Below are 20640 nucleotides of genomic sequence, written 5' to 3' on the forward strand. Positions count from 1 at the left end.
ACTCTTGAAGTTGGCTGAGTATAGAATCCAGGATGAGCACCATCATTCCTGCATCTTTTAAGTCTGTGGTAATCTACCATTTGACCAAAGATGTGACATGGCTTCTGATTTATATTGTTATTTGGCTAGGAGGGAAGATTTGTGTGCTTCCAAGTAGCCCTTCCTACCATAAGTCTCTTACAGCACATGTCATAATCAGGTCATAGAAATGCCACCAGACTGAGACCCTTCCATGTCTCAGGCACTACTGATCCTATAACAACCCTGAGAAGTGAGGTTGTGATCATTTTCCTACAATGAGGAAAATGGGAGAGGGCATGTTACTTGCTCGAAGTAGACTGTCAATAAATACCCCCTCTTGTCTTAAATTAAAACCCATGAATGGTCTTTAACCAGTGCCTTTGACCAAAGCATGGAGCCAGAATCCATGGTATCAGTTGAAAAGTCATGGTCTGGGGGCAAGAGGTCTTGAGGAGGCAGAAATGACTCAGAATTTTTGATGGAGAGTGATGAAGAGAAGGTGCCGCTGCTTGTGGCAACAAGAAACAGAAAAAGGAAGTGTTTGGGAGAAAGAAAACCACAGATCCAGGCTGGGGGAGGGGTGGTTCCCACTGTGAGTTAGTTGACAGTATTCTAAACACCTCCCCAAGCTTCCTTTTCCTCTTGGGGTCATTCATCCCCTGATAACCCCATTGGCTCCACCAGTCAACCAAAGTAGAGAGTGAAGAATCCTTCAGTTCTTCACTCTCTTCCACCTCACATACAATGAACAAATCCACAGTTCTGCCACTGATCCCTTCTTTCCATGACCCTGGTCCATCACCACAGTCAATCTCAGTTGACGATTCAAGACCTCTTGCTGGTGCCACACCATTCACCTCATTTCTGCCTTCTAGCTTAGATCCACATTCCCTGATGAAGCATTTTACTGCCATGGCCCCAAACTTATCTGTCACTGACAGTACCCTGCACAAAACCCTCCCAAAGCTCACCAACTTCCTTCAAGTGAATTCCGACTGTCTCCACCTGTCAATCCATGGGGTTGATGATAAGGCTGAGCTAAACTCTCCAGACCCAGCAAAGCCAGCTCCTACCTACAAACCAAACTCCTCCCAGTGGGCCACTTCCCCTCCCCGGACACACACAATCTGAGTAATTACCACATTTGTGCCTTCTCATGGGTGGCTCCCTGAGCCAATTTCAACATAAGAGACTCCTCTCCAAACCTCCAAGACCATGATAATGACAAAAGACTCTTCCTGTCTAATTCCACTCAACTGTGAAGTAATTTATTTTATTTTTTGCAGGACTTGTGTGAGGGTTACATGAGAAGTCCTCATAAACCACTTAGATTACTGATTGCTCATCATCTAGGCGTTGGGTTAATGATGAGTTTTGTGACTGTTTATATCAGAACAGTCCTCCTGAAGAGCAGTCCCTACAGAATGGTGCTCTTCTCAAAACATCAATCTGTTCATATCTTCCTTTACTGAAAGTTTTCCTGTTTCCTGAAAGATAAAATCCAGAAATACTTCAGGGTGCACAAGACCCTGTGTGATCAGGGTGCAATGTTACCTGATCACACACAGTTCTTAGACTAGTTCATCCTCTTCCAGGTTGAGGATGCTGGCCCCTCACCACACTTGTGCTAGCCATACCTTGTCTCGGTCTCTCCTTCTCCAGGAGGTCCCCACACTCCCATCACCAAGGTTGCTTGACGTCCACCTGTTATTGAGTCTCTGTTTTCAGTTTTTCTTTTTCTCTACAACTTACCAAAACTATAGCCAAATGATCCATTGTCTAAATGTCTGCATTATCTGTTGTCACTAATCAGAGCTCTGTGAGTCCAGGGGAGGAATTGGTCAGCTTCACCACTGAATCTCATGCCTGGACATGGTAACTGCTCATTAAACATTGGTTGATTGACTGGATGGTGGAAAGAAGGAAGAAAAATTGCATTTATGGAGTCTCAGTAAAGGGAAGTGGTTTACCTCAGATTACAGAGTTTCTACAAAAGGCGGAGACAGAATTGGTACTGAAATATGCTGGCTTCTAGGCCCTACCTTGCATCCTCTACCCTCAGGTTCTGGGACAAGTGTCACTCACTCTATCTGAGTTTGGCATGAGCCATGGAGACAGAGCATAGAGGATCTGGTGAGTCTCAGATCTGGTCCGGATGATCCCTGAAGCCTGTGGCTCCTCAACCCCATCCTTCACGGAGATCATACTGAGGCCCTGGGAGGGGCTGTTCCCCTTCCTGTGAGGCCTCTGATGAGGAACCCATGAAGCGTCATAGGGACTCTGTCACATGCCCTGAGTCTGTCTCTCCTGTAGAGCTCTGTGGACTTTATAAGTCACCTATACAGCTGGGATCATGGGAGACAGAGCCAGGACACCTACCCTCACTGCCCTTCTCTGCCTTGGTGAGTTTTGGGGAAACAAAGAAGAATAGTGCCCCCTCCACTGCCAGGTCTAGTCCCTGAGATTCCCAGGACTCAGGAACTTAGTCAGGGCAGAACTTGTGGGAGGAGGAGAAGGTGCTCAGCCTAGATCTGACCCCAGTGCTCAGGGGCCCAGACCAGGCCTGGAGCTTCTCTGTGTGGGTGGGGGACATGCTGTCACAGAGAACTCTCTTCCAGGGCTGTGTCGGGGCCCATGTGACCAGGTACAGGCAGGTGAGTTCTCCTCCAGACCTCCTGCTTCAGCCCAATGGACTCCCCTGGGCATCTGGAAGGAGCATGAAGGGTCTGAACTGATGGTGATCAGTCTGGGAGGAGGCCTTGAGTGACAGCTCAGGAAGATGAGAGGAGATGGACCTCCCTGACACTCAGGTCTGATTATTTTCCAGGAGCTGCCCCCAAACCCTCCATCTGGGCTGACCCAGGTCCCATGGTAAGCAGGGGGAGCCCTATGACCATCTGGTGTCAGGGATCTCTGCAGGCTGATGTCTACCATCTCTATAAAGACAGGGTCTCTAAACCCTTGGATACAGAGGCCCCACAGAACTCCAGCAAAAAGGCTGGTTTCTCCATTGAATCTATGAGCACACATACTGCAGGGCTGTATCAGTGTGCATATCACAGCAGGAGGAAGGGCTGGTCGGAGCGCAGTGACCCCCTGCTTCTGGTGGTGACAGGTAAGGGGGAGAAGCTGGGTACCTTCCCATTGTGGGCTCCTCCTCATGAAAGGTAACAGAGTGTGGGCTCAGGAGACCTCAGCTCTCACAGTCCACACCTGGGGTATGTGGACTGACGGTTCCCCCTTTAACATTGCTCTTTCCTTCTCTCTCAGGAGTATACCCTGCACCTTCCCTCTCAGCCCACCCAAGCCATGTGGTGACTTCAGGAGGGAATGTGTCCCTCTCATGTAGCTCAGAGGTCACAGGGGACACTTTCTATCTGCTGAAGGAAGGAGGAGCTGGCCCACCCAGACAGATGCAATCGAGGACCTTTCGTGGGAGGTGGCAGGCTGTCTTCTCTGTGGGTCCCATGAACGCCTCCCATGGAGGGACCTATAGATGCTATTATAATTCCAGCTCCTACCCCCATACGTGGTCATACCCCAGCAACCCTCTACATCTTGAGGTCACAGGTGAGGGTGCCCCTGAGACTCCAAAATTACTGATTTAAGCCTTGTGCTCAGTGGAGCCCTGGGGGTGATTCGGGGATGGTGATATGGCCTCCTGGGATCTGAACTACAAAGCAGGAGGCTTGGGGAAGGATCAGTGAGAACTCTCACTGTAGCCCCAGGGGGCAATGTGGGGTGTGCGTCTCCTTTCATGCGACTGTCCCTTCTCTCCAGGCGTGTATAGGGAGCCCTCCCTCTCAGCCCAGCCTGGCTCGCTGGTGTTCTCAGGAGACAACCTGACCCTCCAGTGTCGCTCAGGAGCCGGCTTTGACAGATTTGCTCTGACCAAGGATGAGGGGCTCACATCCCTCCAGCATCTTCATGGGCAGCACAGCCCCTACTTCCCCCTCGGCCATGTGAGCCACACCCATGGGGGCCAGTACAGATGCTACAGTGGACACAACCTCTCCCATGCATGGTCGGCTCCCAGTGACCCCCTGGACATCTTGATTGTGGGTGAGGAGCCCCATGTCCTGATTGTCAGCCCAGGGCCCTGGGCCCAGTGTCACTCCTGTGTGGTGATGGGGTCCAGGGAGAGAGTCCTGGAGCAGAGGCTGGGATGGGGCCATGGTCTAGGGAGAGGGAGTGAGAAAGGGGGAGTGAGGGGCAAGGAGATAAAAGAGATCCACCCAGAGGGACTGAGAGGAGCTGAGAGGTGGCTCACAGAGTCCCTGGAGAGAAGTCAGTGGTCAAAGGCATGTGAGGAGGAGTCAGCTGTCTACACATCATAGCTTTCCTCTCCTCAGGGATGTATGAGAAACCCTCCATCTCAGCCCAGCCAGGGCCCTCAGTGTCCTGGGGAGAGAAGGTGATCCTGCAGTGTCGCTCTGAGATCTCGTTGGATAGATTCCATCTGTCCAAGGAGGGGTCACCTGCTGCTCCCCAGCTCCTTCGTCTGCAGGATGCAGCTGTTCCCTTTCAGGCCAGCTTCACCATTGGTCCTGTGACCTCAAACCACGAGGGAAACTACACATGCTACAGTTCAGACAGCACCTTCCCCTATCTGTTGTCACTCCCCAGTGACACTCTGGAGCTCCTAGTCTCAGGTGAGGAGCTTCAGCCCTGTCCCCTGTCCCCATGATCTATTTGGGACCCTGTTCTTAAGAGGTGTCTGAGCTGGCCTGGGAGAGAGGAGGCTCTGATGGAGTGTCACCCAGAGAAGGACCTGCCCCTCAGAGGTGCTAAGACCCCTCCCACCCCCTTCACCCTCTCCTGGGTCTAGAAGGTGCCAAGTGGGCAGAAGGAAGGTCTTGTGGTGGCCACAGGACAGATGCTGGAGAAGAGTTTGAGTGAGGTGGGGACTCCAGAGTCAGTGCCAGCCTCCCACCTACAGGGTCCATCTCGACAATGTGAGTCACCAAAGCCCCTTTGCTCTAAGGGAGCACAAACCACCCAGGGCAGTTCTGAGAGTCTTTGAGAGGATGTGATGCCCCCTCAGATGCTCAAGGACAGGCTTGTCTCCAAGGGAAGCAGGGAGTTGGACATAAATGCAGGGAGGGTGCACAGCACTCCATGTGTTCTGATGCTGAGTGGACAACTGTTGGGGAGATCATCCAGAGGGAGACCTTGGGGACCAAGTCTGGGGGAGCGGTAGCTGGGATGAAGAGAGGAGGAAGACGGCCCCACCCCTTCACCTCTCCCATCCTTTCTTTATGATATGTGAGTAGGATCCACTGGGGGGACTGTCTCAGTGCTCTCTGAGATAGTGACTTTGGAAAGGCCCCTGGTCCCAGAACTCCTGGTCTCAGGTGAGGAACCCCTGTCCTTGTCCTTTCTGAGCTCAGAAGGTCTTCTCTGGGTCCCATCCACAGGAAAGTCTGAGACATGAGGGAATAATTAGAGCACAGGGCATGTTCCACAGACAGGTCCAGCCCATGAAAGCATAGAAATAGATGGGAACCTCTAACACTTGAGACACCCTATCCCTGTAGTTGCGGACAGGGCTGAGGAAGGGAGAGGGATGGGATGACACTTGGTGAACCTAAGAGGAAATGAGATTACACTAAAGTTACAAGGCAGAGGCCCCCACCCACTGACTTCCTGGTGTCTCCATCTCAGAACCACAGGATTGCTACTCACCAGGAGGCAGGAGCAGGGGCAGATCCTACAGAGGTGTTCAGTCTAGGAGGTGGGGTGAGAGGGACCCCTGGGAGGTGAGGTTGAATCTGCATGGGCTCAGCTCTCCTGTGAGGTTGAACTTATGAGAAAGCCTTTTTCCATCTTTCTAAGGAGGAGCTTATAGTGTAGTTAACAATGATATTGGTTTAGTGATATTAACTTTATATGCTAACAAATTACTATAGATTCTCCTCCTCTCAATTGTTTTCCAATTGATCTCCTCTCATTTACTGATAATACCTATATCAGCCTCAATACAATTGAAATTTCACTTCTTTATTTCCAGATTGTGTACCGATTTTATTTTCATAAAATATAATATGACAATGATTAAAAAGTAAAATTTTAAGATAACCTGAGTGTCACTTTAAGAACTGAATTTTTAGCTTGAATTATTTTAAAACAGACACATCAAAAATCTATATTTTTTGTATATATAATTCTATTGTCCAATCCATGTCAGTTCATTTTTCTGTTACACTGAGGTTTTGTTAGGAAAAAATATTCTTTTCTTAATATAAATTAGACATATTTTCTGTACGTTTGTACATCTCCTGAATTTTTTGTCTTTAATTTTTACCACGGTGAAATACACTTAAAAGACGTCTTAGTATCAACCATTTAGATCTTAATTACACTGAGTGACATTTATTGTTAACTCACCCTTTCTGATTTTTATAAGCTTATCTAGAATTTTTACATGAAGATGTATAGTTAGAATTGACCTGTAATTTTTAAAAATCTTTTTTATGTTAAAACTGGTTAAAATAGATTTGCAGGATTATCTATTTTTTTGTGCTCACACAATTTTATAATACCACTGATTTTCTCTGTTCCTTAAGGCTTTGAAGATCAGAACTATAGACTTACTTGGTTCTTGCTATAGGATATGGAGAGGGTAGAGGTTATCTTTTTATTCATTCATCCATTTAGTGTTTATTGAGTGCCATTAACCATTATGTGAATTCAATTTCAAAGAATCTGGGAAATTCAGACAATCTTGTAACCCACATTCATACCCAGGATTTTAGTGTGAAAAAGTTCAAATAAAAAATCAAATGACAAGTCTCCTCTCCTTGAAATCTTATAGACATTTCCAGAGTTCTTCCAAAGACACACACAGAGAGAATGATGATGATGATGATGATTACAGTGATGATGATGATGACAGTGACGGAGCTTCCCTCAATTGTCTTGTTCTTTCTGGTCTATCTTAAATGCACAAACTCCACCCCCAATTCTCAGCTTATTCTCCTCTGGACCCTTCCTACATCCCGCAGAGATGACCTTAATCCTCATTGAAGAACAGAGTGAGGTCTTTCTGGGGATCTGCGTTCCTGTAGCCTGTGACACATCCTATCTGGGTCTTCATGTGGCTTTTCTCAGGCTCCTTATCCTATTTAGGATTCAACTTAGATGTCATCTCCAAGTGTGACCTTCACTGTGACACTGTTCAGAACTGTCCTGCCTCTTTCTTACCTAATTTATTCCATGTAGTTAACACAACATATGACGTACGTATGTATAACATATATATAATATATATATGACCAACCTCTCATCAATGAATCCTGGGTCCTCAGCTTTTGAATAAACAGAAGCTTTCATACCCGGAAGAGTTAGCTTACATGGTCTGTATCCCAGAATGAAAAGATACTATACAAGAAGTCAATTATTTCTGTATGGGGAGACCATTTTTCTCATCAACCCTGAGCTCTTGGAGAACATCCAAACTCTGTTTCAAAGTGACTCAGAAGTAAAGTATAAATTCAAAAAACAGAGAAAGATGGGAAGAATGCAATGCGAAAAGAAAGAATCCTTCTACAGCAGATAAAGCGTTCATGAAGAGATTGCATAACAGTTGTGTCATAAGAAAGAGAGGGAGTTATAAGAACACAGGGCAAAGGCTTGAATTGCATCAAGTCCTCTTCTATCCTCACTTTTTTTTTGGTTCTCAGAAGCAGCTGAAGCCATCAGCCCATCACAAAACAAGTCAGATGCCCAAGAATAGAATAGAGCAGGAGAAATTCTCAGTTATAGTGTTGGCACAGAGGGTAATGTCCTATCAAGGGATGGCAGGTGTCCTAGGTAGACATCCAGGGATCCTGGAGTCAGTTTAGCCTGCCCTGACCTCTGTGGCTTCTTTATCCACAATTCCTAGCCCCAAGTCCACAAGACTACACAGTGGAGAATCTCATCCGGATGGGTGGAGCTGCCTTGATCCTGGTGGTCCTTGGGATACTGCTATTTCAGGCTCGTGACAGCCCAGGAAGATTAGAAGATGCACCCAGGAGGTAAATACAAGAGACGACGATGCATCACTCATAGTGATAGAATCTTGGGAATAAATCTTCTGTTCCCAGGAAGTTTGGGATGAGCATCTGCTGCATATGCTATGTGAACTCTCTGCAGCTCATTGTGCAGTGGAGGAATAATTTTTCATGTGCAGGGACAATGTCTGGACTCTTCTGCCATTAAACTGTGGAACTTTCCTTCATGACCACTTCATGACATCTTGACTGGCTCCTATCTTTCCCCCTTTCTGTGAAATCAGCATGTATCCCACATGGCAGATTTGGGTTCACACCTCCTCACACTTTCTTGCTCTGGTACAACTTCACGTAATATATTTCCCTCTATTTTTAATTACCACATAAGTGATGTGTTTGAAGGAGTCTCTTCATTCATATCATGCAGCTATTTTAATAAATCAACAAATTGGCATAATAAACGTGCATCCTGAAAGATAAATGAAAAAATGATGCCCTACCACTCTCTTTGGACTCCACAAGCCCTTCACTTTTCATCAGATGCTATCTGTGTAGTTTCTTCAGAAATATCATCACGTGGGATAAAAACATTGCTGTTTGAAATCATAGCATGGTTTTTACTCCCCCTGAAAAAATCATTGTTAAAAACACCGATTTAAGGTATTTTCCAATTTCTCTTGTGCATCTACTCCCTTCACAGCCAACTTCAAAGTGCCAGTGTGAGTTCCCTTAAGCAGAGTTGGGAAGTGATGCACGGAAGTGACTTTCAAAAAACAGTCCAAGCCAATAGGACACCTCGAATTATAGCTGAGTTTCCTTGTATTTTATGAATAATCATCATTCTTATTTCAATGTTGTGACACAGTTTCAGTGAAATCACAAGACCAAAATTCCAGTACGTCCAGATGAGATGCAAAGAGAAAAGTGATAATATCAGTTGTGGGAGGGAATAGTGAACACATAGAATTTTGATTCACTGCTTGTAGGAGTGCAGAGTACATGCATGGATTTAGAGAGTAGATCACACTGATTTAGTTAAAGTAAGAGACACACATCTATGGTCTTTAAGTATATACCTCTGAAAAAATGTGTACATATGCAAAATGATTAATTCACAAGGACATTGACAAATGGGTTATTCATATTAGCCAAAATCATTTTAAGACTACACGTACCAAAAAAGAGAGAATTTAGTGTTCTATGTAGAAAATCAAATATTATATGTCAGAGAAAATGCACAAACTAAAATTCCAATGTGCATGTGTATCCATCTTCAAACATGACGGTGAATAAATATAAGAGGTAGAAAGCCATGTGTTTCGAATTATCCCATTTACATAAAATTAAAAAGGAGACATCATGTATTATTTACAAATGTATACCTAAGATAAACTCTACAAATAAAGGAAGGAAAAATATTCCATGAAATCTATAATGATGGTTACAAATAAGTTGATGTTGGATAGTTTTGCTCAAGGTGGAAACAGCAGAATCTTCTGGAATACAGGCAATAGTATTCTTGACTTTCATTCGATGACTCATAAGTCTGCTTATTACTGCCTTCGATATTGCCATCTATTCTATAAACTGTCTGTTTTCCACGCAATTCAGTGAGGTGGGGTTGAAGTAGGGTGGTGAGAGCCACATCTTACACAGGTGACTAATTCCTAAATGGTGGCTGATAAGTTATAAAAATTATTTCACATGTTGGCATGGTGTTTTCCTCAAAACATGATCTTTCTTGCCTGATCAGCCTCAACTGAAAGTCCAATCAGACAGTGAGCCACTTTCCAGGTGAGAAACTGAGTCTCTGAACAAACACTTTTGCCAATACCAGACTATAGGCAGTTAAGAATTTAAAGTGGGTTCATGTGAGTTCCTGAACTCATGATGGCCCAAGAATATGAATTAGGATAAAGCAGATGAATGTGGACCAGGAGGGGATTTCAGAGAGGGGTTTAACCCCATCATGTAGTGTTTTATGGTCACATACTGGAGTTAGTTCCAGAATGCACCACTCTCAGGATGTCTGGTATTTTCTTTGACCTCACAGAGGGGGAATCAGATAAAGGTCATGGGGCAGAAGCAGCACTCCTTCTCTACAGAAAACTTATGTCAGAGGTTCTCATGGGCTGTCTTCTGTGAATCTGTTCCATCTTATCCCCTCGTCTACACTGAAGCAGACAAGCAGGGCTGGGCCAGTGCCTGGGTGCTCACATGCCCACCCTGTATTTCCTGGAGCATAAGTATTGTGGACTGCAGGGAAGTCAATCCAGACCTGATTCCAGGACAAAAATGTCCCCATGGTGATCAGCAGCCATGATCCCTCTGAAATGGGGATCTTTATCTACGCACTTTATTTTTCCTGGAATTCTCAACATTTCCATCCACATCAGCTAAGTCTTCTCCACATCTTTCAGCTCTATCCTCTCACTTTACCTCTTCAAAGTTGACTTTCCATGATTCCAAGACTAGTTATGATTGTTTATTGTCTTATCTCCACCTCCAAGGGTTTATTATACATAACACATGTCATAGTGCATAATTATACACAGTTTGTGATGAATTATGTGGCATCTTTCACACCCCAAGACTAGTGGGGATCAGAGAACAGGATTCACATGAGTTATGCACAAATTTTAGTTTTCATGCTTAGTACATTGTGTGAAATATAGTTGATATTTGTAGATATATTTTGACAAAATAAGTGGGTGAATGGATTGACTAAATGGAAACACAGGGAGAAAAGAGCTTATTTCACACACAGACACACACAAATCTTCAGTAATCTGCCTCAGGTCCCATCTTCTTTGATTTCTGTAAATTTGGACTCTCAGGTCCCTGGTCCAAGGATTCTCTATTTTCCACTCTACTCAGCTGAGACATAACAATCAGGTAACTACTAAAATGAGCCAATTCAACACAAAACAGAATCTTGGAGCCAAGATTAGGTATGTAATTTTTAGAGTACAGTGCAAAATGAAAATGCAGGACCCCAAGTTCAAATGTCAAGATGGTGACAGTAGAACATTAACCCAGCTTGGAACACTGTCTGCTTGCACTCACAACCCATGAACCTGGCCCTGCATAGAGCAATGGGCAATCCAGTTATTGTGGTACAGACCAGCTTTTTCTGAGTGCCTCCTGGGAGCCAAGACCTTGGCTGGGCACTGCATGCACCCAATCAGTGAGTCTTCACCACACAACTATTAGGTGAGGGTCATCTCCTCCTTTGTAAAGATAATCTCAGCCTAATGTAGTAATTTGCCTACAACACAGTGGATTTGGGCAAACCATCTATTTACAAATAGGTCTGGCTCCATTCTGGCTCACTGCCTCTCAACTCAGTCCTACCCAAGCATTGTTCTGAGTAGTTGGCAGGACCTCACTCTCAGCTCCATGGTCCTTGTCCCTGGATTATCCTCAGTCTCTGTAATTTCAAGGAAGGCAACCATGTGTAGGGATTGCTGGTCTCTGGAGGCAGGGTGATCTTAATTCCATTCCTGCATGGAAACTTGCTGGAACCTTGATCTGGAAGAACAGACGGAGCATCCATACATCTTGGTGTTGTCATCAAAACTGGAGATGATGTTTGAGTGGCAGAGAGATTCCAACAGAAGAAAAAACCCATTGGTAGGCCCTGAAATAATTGATACCCCACAAATAGTAGTTCCTTCCCTTATAGAACTTCCTTTTGAAGAAGAGAAAAAACTTAGATCCTTTGAGGAAAGGCTTCCATTTACTCCAGGGCTCTCCATGCACAAAGATCCAAAATTTCCCATCCTTGTTTCCAGAGCAACGAGCACATGACCATCCATGCCTGAGGAAGATGGACACTCTGAGCTCCCGGATAACCAAGCACCATGAGATACCAGAATAAGACATAAGTCCCCAATCACTGCATGTGCATGACTGCAGGCATTGCAAATTCTGCCAACAGAAAGTGCCCCTGGAGGTGACGGTGACAGGTCAGAGTCCTCCATAGCCCATCCCCCACCATCTGCTTCTGTCTTCATACTGGAGGCAGGCCTGTGTCACCACCTGGAGCCCATTTGTACCCTGCCCCCTCACCATACTGTGGGGGCCAGACATGGATCATGGTGTTGCTGAATCTCAGAGTAACACCATAGAAATATCTCATAATGATTTTCAACATCCTTTGGATAACAAGATGGCATGCAACTTTGTGAATTTTCAATGTAATAAATAATTTGGTACTCATATAAACCTCATGAGGAAATTACAAATCTCATTTACATGACAAGACATGTAGAAAATGACATGACAAAAATCTGAAAGTCTTTTTCTGCAGAAATGAAAAAGCCATTTCTCTAGTTCAAGGTAATTGCAAAAAACCTACAGTAGTTAAAAAATCTTGAAAAAGAAGAACAAAGTTGGAGAATGCAAACTTTCTGATTTCCAACTTTTACTACAAAGCCTCAGCAGTCAAAACAGTGTGGTTTAGCATGAGAACAAACTTATAGTTGCATGGGGAAAAATTGGAAGACAAGATATAAACTTATACAGATAAGCAGTTGACTTTAAATGAAGATGTCAAGACCACACAATGGGGAAAAATGGTCTCTTCGACAAATCGTGTTGGGAAAACGTGATCTCCACATGCAGAAGAAGGAAACTGGACCCTTACACACACCATATGCAAAAATTACCTCAGGATGAATCAGTATAAAAGCTAAACTTATAAAAAATTTATATAAAAACAGAATCGATATTCATAACCTTGGACTTGACGATTGTTTCTTAGATGTGACACTGAAAGGACAAACAGCAAAGAATAAATAGATTAATCGAACATCTTCAAATTTTAAAATATATATGCACCAAAAAATACTAACCAGAGTGTAAAAGACAGTCTAAAATTGGAAAATATATTTCAAATCATGCATCTAATAAAGGTCTATTATTCACAAAATATAAAGCATACGTTTAACTCAACAACCACAAAAAGACCCAATTTAAAAGATAACCCAATAGCTTCAATGGACATTTCTACAAAGATATACAAACGCACAGCAAGTCAATGAAAGAAGGTCAGCTCATCAGACATTAGGGAAATGCAAATGAAACCACAATGAGATGCCACTTCACACTCACTAGATTGACCATGATATGAAAAAAAACCCCCACAAATGTTGATAAGAATGAGAAATTTGGACCCACATACATAGTTGGTGGGAATGTGAAATGATTCAACCATTGTGGAAAGCAGTTTGGCAGTTCCTTAAAAAGTTAAGCCTGACATTGCCACATGTACTAGAATTTTCCCTTCTAGATAGAAGTATCAGTTATGTAAGATTAATAAGTTCTAGAGATCTGCCATACAACTATGTGCCTATAGTTAACAATACCGTACTGTGCATGAACATTTGTAAAGAGGGTAGATCTTGTGTTAAGTGATCTTATCACAAAAAAGAAAAGAAAAAGAATTGCAAACAAATATTTGAACAAACACTTATGCAAATGTGTTCATAGAAGAACTATTCACAATAGAAAAAAGTGAACAATAGCCCAAATGCCCAACAATTTGGTGAATGGAAAAACAACAACAACAATTAGCCGAGAAATGTCTTCAACTAGTGCATTTTCCCAGAGCGTGGAGACAGAAACCACAATATCAGGTGAAGAGTTTGTCTGGGGGACAATAGCTGGTGAGGAGGCAGAAATGACTCTGAGGTTTTGATGGAGAGAGATGAAGAGAAGGTGCTGCTCCTTATAGGAACAAGAAAGTCAGAGAGAGGAAGAACTCAGGAGAAAGGAAACCACAGACCCAGGCCAGGAGGGAGGTGGTGGCTCCCTCTGTGAGGCAGTTGACAGTATTATAAACATCTCCCCAAGCCTCCCCTTGGGGTCATCCCTCTTGTGATAGCCCCATTGGATCCTCTAGGCAAGGAAAGTAGAGAGTGGAAGAGACTTCAATTCTCCACTCTCTTCTACCTTACATGCAATCAACAAATTCAACAGTCCTGCCATTGAGCCCTTCTTTCCATGACCCTGTTCCATCACCACACTCAAGTTCAGTTGAAGACTCAAGATGTCTTGTTGGTGCCATCTTATAAGCCTTCTTCCTACACCAATTCCCAGGCCCCTACTCTCTGAAGAAGAGTTTTATTTTCATGGCCTCAAACCTATGTGTCACTGACCCTCTCCTGCACAAAACCCTTCCAGACATCTCTTCCCTCCTTCAAGTAAATTCCCACTTTCTCCACTTGACATTCCGTGTTGTTGGTAATCAGGCTGAGCTAAAGTCTCCAGTCTTAGCAAGGTGGATCCTCCCTACAAACCAAAGTCAATCCAGTTGTGCACTTCCCCTATCCAAACACACGTGCAACCTGAGTAATTAGCACATTTGCGCCTTCTCGTGGTGGCTCCCTGAGGCAATTAGAACGTAGCTGACTCCTTTCCAAACTTCCTAGACAGTGATAATGACAAAGAACTCTTCCTGCCTCATCCCACTCAACTGTGAATGTATTTTTGTTTGAGGGTTTGTGTAAGAGAGTTACATGAGAAATCCTCATAAGCCACTTAGATTACCGATTGACTCATCATCAGATTAATGATGGAGTTTCATTACTGTTTATATCAATAAGGTCCTCCTACAGAGCAGTCCCTACAGAGTGGTGCTCTTCTCAAAATAGAAGTCTCTTCATGCATTCCTTTACTGAAGATGTTCCTGCTGTCGGAAAGACAAATTCCAGAAATATCTCCAGGGGTGCACAAGACCTTGTGTGACCAAGGACCAGTGTTACCTGATTACTCACAGTTCTTAGACTAGTTCACTCACTTCCTGGTCGAGGATGCAGGTGACTCACCATAATTGTGCTAACCCTACCTTGTCTTGGTCTCTCCTTCTCCAGAATGTCCCCAAACTCGCATCACTAAAGTTGCTAGATGTCCACCTGTTATTGAGTCTCTCTGTTTTCTGTTTTTCTCCTTCTGTACAACTGATCAAAACCATAGCCAAATAACCCATTGTCTAAATATCTGTATTGTTTGTTGTCACTAATGAGACCTCAATGAGTCCACAGAATAAATTGGTCAGCTTCACTACTGAATCTCATGCCTGGACTTGGTGACTGCTCAATAGACACTGGTTGATGCCTGGAGGGTAGAAGGAAGCAATAATATTTGCATTTAAGCAGTCTCAGAAAAGGGGAGTAACTTATCCAAGGTTGCACAGGTTCTATAAGTGGCAGAGTCAGAATTGGAACTACAACGCACTGGCTCCCAGGCCTTGCCCTGCGTCTTTTATCCTCATGTTCTGGGACAAGTGTCATTCTCTGGATTTGGGTTTGGCATGCGGTGGAGGCAGAATTTGTGGGGTCTGGAGACTCATATCTGGTCTGGAAGATTCTCAAGCATGCTGTCTTTTTGGCCCCATCCTTTAGGGAGACAACAACTAGGTCCTGGGTGGGGCTGTTCTTCTTCCTCTGAGGCCACATATGAGAAACCCGTGATATGTCACATGGAGCCCAGACCTTTTCATATCCTATGTGTCTGTCCATCTTGCTGGCCTCTGTAGACATCATAAGTTGTCTGCATGGTTGTAGACCAGGGGATGCAGCACCAGAACACCTATTCTCACAGCCTTTCTCTGGCTCAGCAAACTGGGGGAAAATAGGAGTGATGGTTCCCCTCTCCTCCCAGGTCTTGGTCTCTGAGAGACCCCAGGACTCAGGAGGCTCAGCGGAGGTATATCTTCTTGAGAAAGGAGAGTGGGCTCAGTGCCTAGAACCGGCCCCAGTACTCAGGGTCCCCAGCAAGGTCTGGGCCTTCTATTGTAGGTGGGGGGGACATGCTCACACAGAGAACTCTCTTCCAGTGTCAGGGCCTGTGGGACCAAGTACAAGTGGGTGAGTCCTCCCTCACACCACCTTCTTTAGAACAATGAACTTCCCAAGACAGCTAGGGTAACACAGAGGGTCTGTGCTGATGGTGACCAGTTGAATGTGGCCTTGAGTGACAGCTGGGGAAGCTGAGGGGAGGAGGGCTCCCCTGACACTCAGGTCTGTCTCCTTTCCAGGACACCCCCCCAAACTCACTATCTGGGCTGACCCAGGCCCCGTGGTCACCTCTGGAAGCCCTGTGACCATCTGGTGTCAGGGGTCTCTGAGGCTGATGGCTAACATCTATTTAAGGAGAGGATCTCTAAATCCTTGGATACAGTGGTCTGCAAGACTACAGCAATGAGACAGTTCCTCCCTTGAACCCACAGTGCACACACTACAGGGCTATATCAGTGTGCAGATCACACCAGGAGGAATGTTCAGAGTGCAGTGACCTTCTGTCCCTGGTGGTGATGGGTAAAAGGGAGGAGTCTGGCGCCCTCCTCACTATGGGCTCCTCCTCACAGGCACAGGGGAATGGAGTGTGGGATCAGTGGACCTCAGCCCTCATGGCCCACACCTGGTGTATGTGGGCCGACAGTCCCACCCTTTAATACAACTCCTTTCTTCTCCCTCAGGAGTGTCAGCGCACCCTTCCTCTCAGCCCTCCCAGGTGCTGTGGTGGGGTCAGGAAGGAATCTATGTGGTCAGTATGAGAGGAAATATATGAAGGGGAAGAGCCTCAACTGAGGCGAGGAGAAAAGAACTGACTCCATCTCTGTCCGTGGTGCTGATTTCTGGGAGTCCATAAGAGTCATCATGGCACATTTGAAAGAGTAGAATAAAGATATCCTCCTCCTTCAGAAGGAGGAGGTTGGGGCATTCACTGGAAGTCATAAGCTTAAGTTGAGTTGGCTCAGCCACCTTTGATTGAGACATTGACAAAATTCCATCTAAATCTGAAACTTTATTCTCTCATCGATCAAAAGTAGAATCCTATCCTGGATTTCAAAAGGCTCAATTAGTTCTGAAGTTCTTGGCCAGTGAATTTCTGTGGAAGAATGCCTAGAAATTCTTCTCTGGGGACTTTTATCCCCTCTGAGCATGTTCTGTATCCACCAGGAAGTACTGTCATTATGGGATAGGGGGAGAAGAAGGGCAATATTTTTGCCCAATTTCCAACTGCACCAGGTTGTCAGTCAGATCAGATCATCCTCTGAATCATCTTCCATAAGAGCTTATGTCTAGTATTCCCTTCCTCCCTCTCAGTGTTACCTGGTATTCCCTAGCATTTCTTTTCTTAAATTATCAGAACCTATCTTATGTCTATCGGTATCTCTATTTTTGTATATGTATCCATTTGAATATTTTCTTTCATCATTTACCTTTTTTTGCTTATTTCTTATAGTCTTCCTACCTATTATACAAACTGAAAGAATAGTTAGAGATTGTGTTAATTGTGGTTATCCTTCATCCAGGAAATTTGCCTGATGTGTTGTAGATATTCCAACGTTAATTTTCTAAAGGAATAGATTGATAGACAGAGGAAAGGAAAATTATATGAAATATATAATTCTGATCCAGACACAAAAAGAGCTGGCCGAAATGGAGGAACTGAAATGTAGACACAGACCTTCACTCCTTCATATTCCTGATTATCAGGGCAAAATTAAGCTCCAGATGTTCATCTTTGCTTTCTAACTAGATGGAAGAATTGACATGGGAGATAACCACCTCAAGAGATTGAGATTGGCGTTAGCTAGTTTTAGAGACTCACTGGAGGTCAGAGAAGAGATTACCTAAGCATGGCTAAGTTTCCTCACCAGCACTTTCGATTTTTGGCTTTTGGGAGTAGCCGATACCCTCAGATCATAAGAAAACAAATCAGACTCTAAGAGGAATGAGTAATGAGAAATTCTCTCATGGGGCTGGAGACAGAGGCTCAAATCCTGCCAACAGAAGGCAGGTGCCCAGAATGAACATGCAGGGATCCTGGGGTGATGTCAGTCTTCCCTGATGACTATGATCTCTTTGTCCTCAATCTCTAAGTAAAAAACCCAAGACTGCATAGGGGAGAATATCATCCAAAATGGGTATCTCTCCCTTGATCATTGTGGTTCTCAGGGTGCTGCTGCTTTGAGCTCAGTACTGTCAGAGAATCACCTAAAGTTGCAGCCAGGAGAACAAAACCATCATTTGGCAAGGTAGAGCCTTGGAAATAAATCTGATAATACCAAGAGGTTCTGAAAGAAAATCTGGGGCATAACTTGGGGGAACTGTCTGCTGAGAATACTGATAATGTTAACATGGTTCAGGTGCAGGAAAATGTCTGGGTTATTTCTGTAGAGGCTTTGTTTGTAACGAAACTGTGGTAATTTCCCTCCCTACCCCTATTGATTGTTCTTTTCTCATTCCTATGACCTGACTTTACCCCACGTGGCATGTTTAGGTCCACATTATACCCAACTTCATGCTCTGGGCCACTTTAGTTTAATATATTTTTCTCTGTTTTCACTTACCACATTACCAGAAGTTTGTATTCCTTCAGGTCAGAATACAGAATCTTTTTTAAATAACTGAATAAATGGGTGAAAATTAGAACAGATAAATCCAAAATAATTCCCCCAAACCCTCTCTGGAACTATTAAACCCTTCTTTCCTTTACAGATGATACCTGGTATGTTTCTCCAGAAATACTAACAGTGTGAGCACACTGGTGTTTGAAGTGAAAGTCAAGTGGTGTACCGGTAAACCAGCTCTCAGAAAAATTCATTATTAAAAAACTATGGTACACTATAAAGAGATGTTGTAACGTTTTGTTCAAGATGGATTCCTCAGAGTCTTCTGGAACACTGACAATTTTCTTCTTGACTTTCATTTATTGTCTCACAAGTCTATTGTTGTTGTTGGTAAATAACACATTTATAGTTATAACTTTTGCTTACATTCCATACAATCTAGTGAGGTGGGATGGAAGTAGGATGGAGAAAGTCATAGCCTTCACTAGACAACAGATATCAACCAAAGTTGCTCTTGATCTATTATATCAAATACCTCACTTGTTCTCATTGAGGTTCCCTCAAAACAAGATCACCTTTTACCTGTTCAGCTTCACATGAGTCTAATCACACAATGAGCCCCTACCCAGGTGAGAAACTGGATCTATGAAAATATTGCCCTATATCACAAGATGTGTAATTATGAACTAAAAATGCGTTCATGTGAGTTTCTGAACCTATCACATCCCTTGCATCTGTATTGAGAGGGAGGTCATCACTATGGACTTGGGGTTACTTTAGAGATAAGGTTCACCTCTTTCTGATTTTGACTGTCAAAATCATTCTGTGGGAGCATGATGGTAGGAATTCTTGTTCTGCCATCCTGATGACAGCTCTCTGTATGCCTGCTTTTTTTATTCTGGCATTCTCTGAGGTTTGATATGTTGTAATTTCATCATCTCTTTTTCTTAATGTCATAAATTTAAACAAATATTTGATGTTTGACTATTTTACTAATTTCATAAAGTATTAGATGTTTTTATAATACCTTATTTTTGTTGATTACTAATTAAATTGCAGCCTACTCAGGGAATATAATTCATAAGCTAGAAATTTGAAAAGAAATGGAGATGTTTGCTTTTTTGGCTAATAAATGCTTAATATTTTAGGTATAGTATGGGCCTAAAATATATGCATTCTCTCCTTGTTTCTAACTACATGGCCTCATATTTTATTTCTTTACTTGTTTTTTACATATATATCACAAGTCATTTTATGCATATATTTATAACATGGATAATACAAAGCTTTGTAATATTTATACACACTAGGTCAGGCTTTTAAGTATGAAATTTACTCTTATAAAAGAGTTCTTTTCATCTCCTTACTCTATCTCATAAAGTCTTTTTGAATCACCAATTGCATATTTACTTCTGCTTTATGTATTTCATGAAGATTGATTAGATGAATGTCCTTTACGAGTGCTATATCCTCAAAGTAAATACACTACTTAAAGATAAAATAATTTTTCCTTATGAAAACCTTTTTGTTTTGTGTTCAATTTTGTTGGATATTTGTAGCTATCCACTATTTTTATTCAATAATAATAACAATTCTTTATTGATTTAAAATAATTTTAATGACTTTGTTTCAGGTGAGATTTTATTGTTATATATATCTGTTTTTTTTTTCCAGTGGGCATAATTAATCTAACCCTCGAGTTAGCCAATTAATCTTTTAATATTTGGTAAGAAAGGAATAATTTTAAATTAATACCACCATATTTAAGTGTGGGCTCATTCTGGATTAAGATAGTCTGCATGTTCCTATTTTTGTTTCAACTTTCCAGACCACTTTTCATTTGATCATGATTTATTTGTCTTATATAATTACATCAATTTGTTTGGAGGTTATACATTGCATTTCTAATATTAGATAGTTATTATCATTGTTAATATTGGTATTTACATTAATAATTTTGACAAGTTTTTATTCACTATCTCCTTTAGATAATAAAGGAACATTACACAATAGCCAAACTTTTAGTACTTACTTTCTTTCAAAATCTCTCTGTCATACACACCCACACATGCCTACAAAAACACAGAAACACTCCAAATATTTTGTTTCAGCTTCCTTAAATACAAATGTATATGTGCTTGTATATACAAATATAGTTCTCCAATGTTGATTTCTTTTCCCATCTTTTTCTCACTTTTGCATCTAACTTTCTCTGTTTAGTTCTCTTGGCTTAATTTCATATTCTAGTTTTGCTTTAGTGAG

General features: G+C 43.0%; 1 protein-coding gene across 6 annotated transcripts; it reads left to right on the forward strand.

The window, feature by feature from the left end:
• The first annotated feature begins 2104 nt into the window (after positions 1 to 2104).
• LOC103554706 (leukocyte immunoglobulin-like receptor subfamily A member 6) lies at positions 2105 to 18659 on the forward strand. 6 transcript variants are annotated; one of them, XM_008525881.2, is made up of 8 exons: positions 2256 to 2423; positions 2640 to 2675; positions 2849 to 3136; positions 3292 to 3591; positions 3802 to 4083; positions 4374 to 4673; positions 7907 to 8039; positions 18527 to 18659. In XM_008525881.2, exons 1-8 carry the CDS (start codon positions 2375 to 2377, stop codon positions 18528 to 18530), a joined length of 1392 nt encoding a protein of 463 aa, XP_008524103.2. In that variant the 5' UTR covers positions 2256 to 2374; the 3' UTR covers positions 18531 to 18659. The 6 variants fall into 6 exon arrangements, with proteins under 6 accessions (XP_008524101.2, XP_008524103.2, XP_070414599.1 ...); XM_070558498.1 differs by lacking the exon at positions 18527 to 18659 and adding an exon at positions 14624 to 15085; XM_008525876.2 differs by lacking the exon at positions 18527 to 18659 and adding an exon at positions 11810 to 12948.
• The last annotated feature ends 1981 nt before the right edge of the window (positions 18660 to 20640 follow it).

The sequence above is a fragment of the Equus przewalskii genome, chromosome 9 (assembly GCF_037783145.1).
Source record: "Equus przewalskii isolate Varuska chromosome 9, EquPr2, whole genome shotgun sequence".
Taxonomy (NCBI): domain Eukaryota; kingdom Metazoa; phylum Chordata; class Mammalia; order Perissodactyla; family Equidae; genus Equus; species Equus przewalskii.

What these genes read in the sequence shown, in the direction of transcription:
- LOC103554706 (XM_070558498.1), top strand. Translation starts at nt 2,375, where the DNA reads ATGGGAGACAGAGCCAGGACACCTACCCTCACTGCCCTTCTCTGCCTT. An exon ending in TCTACATCTTGAGGTCACAG is followed by an intron (nt 3,592 to 3,801) that starts GTGAGGGTGCCC and finishes CCTTCTCTCCAG; the next exon opens with GCGTGTATAGGGAGCCCTCC. An exon ending in TCTGGAGCTCCTAGTCTCAG is followed by an intron (nt 4,674 to 7,906) that starts GTGAGGAGCTTC and finishes CACAATTCCTAG; the next exon opens with CCCCAAGTCCACAAGACTAC.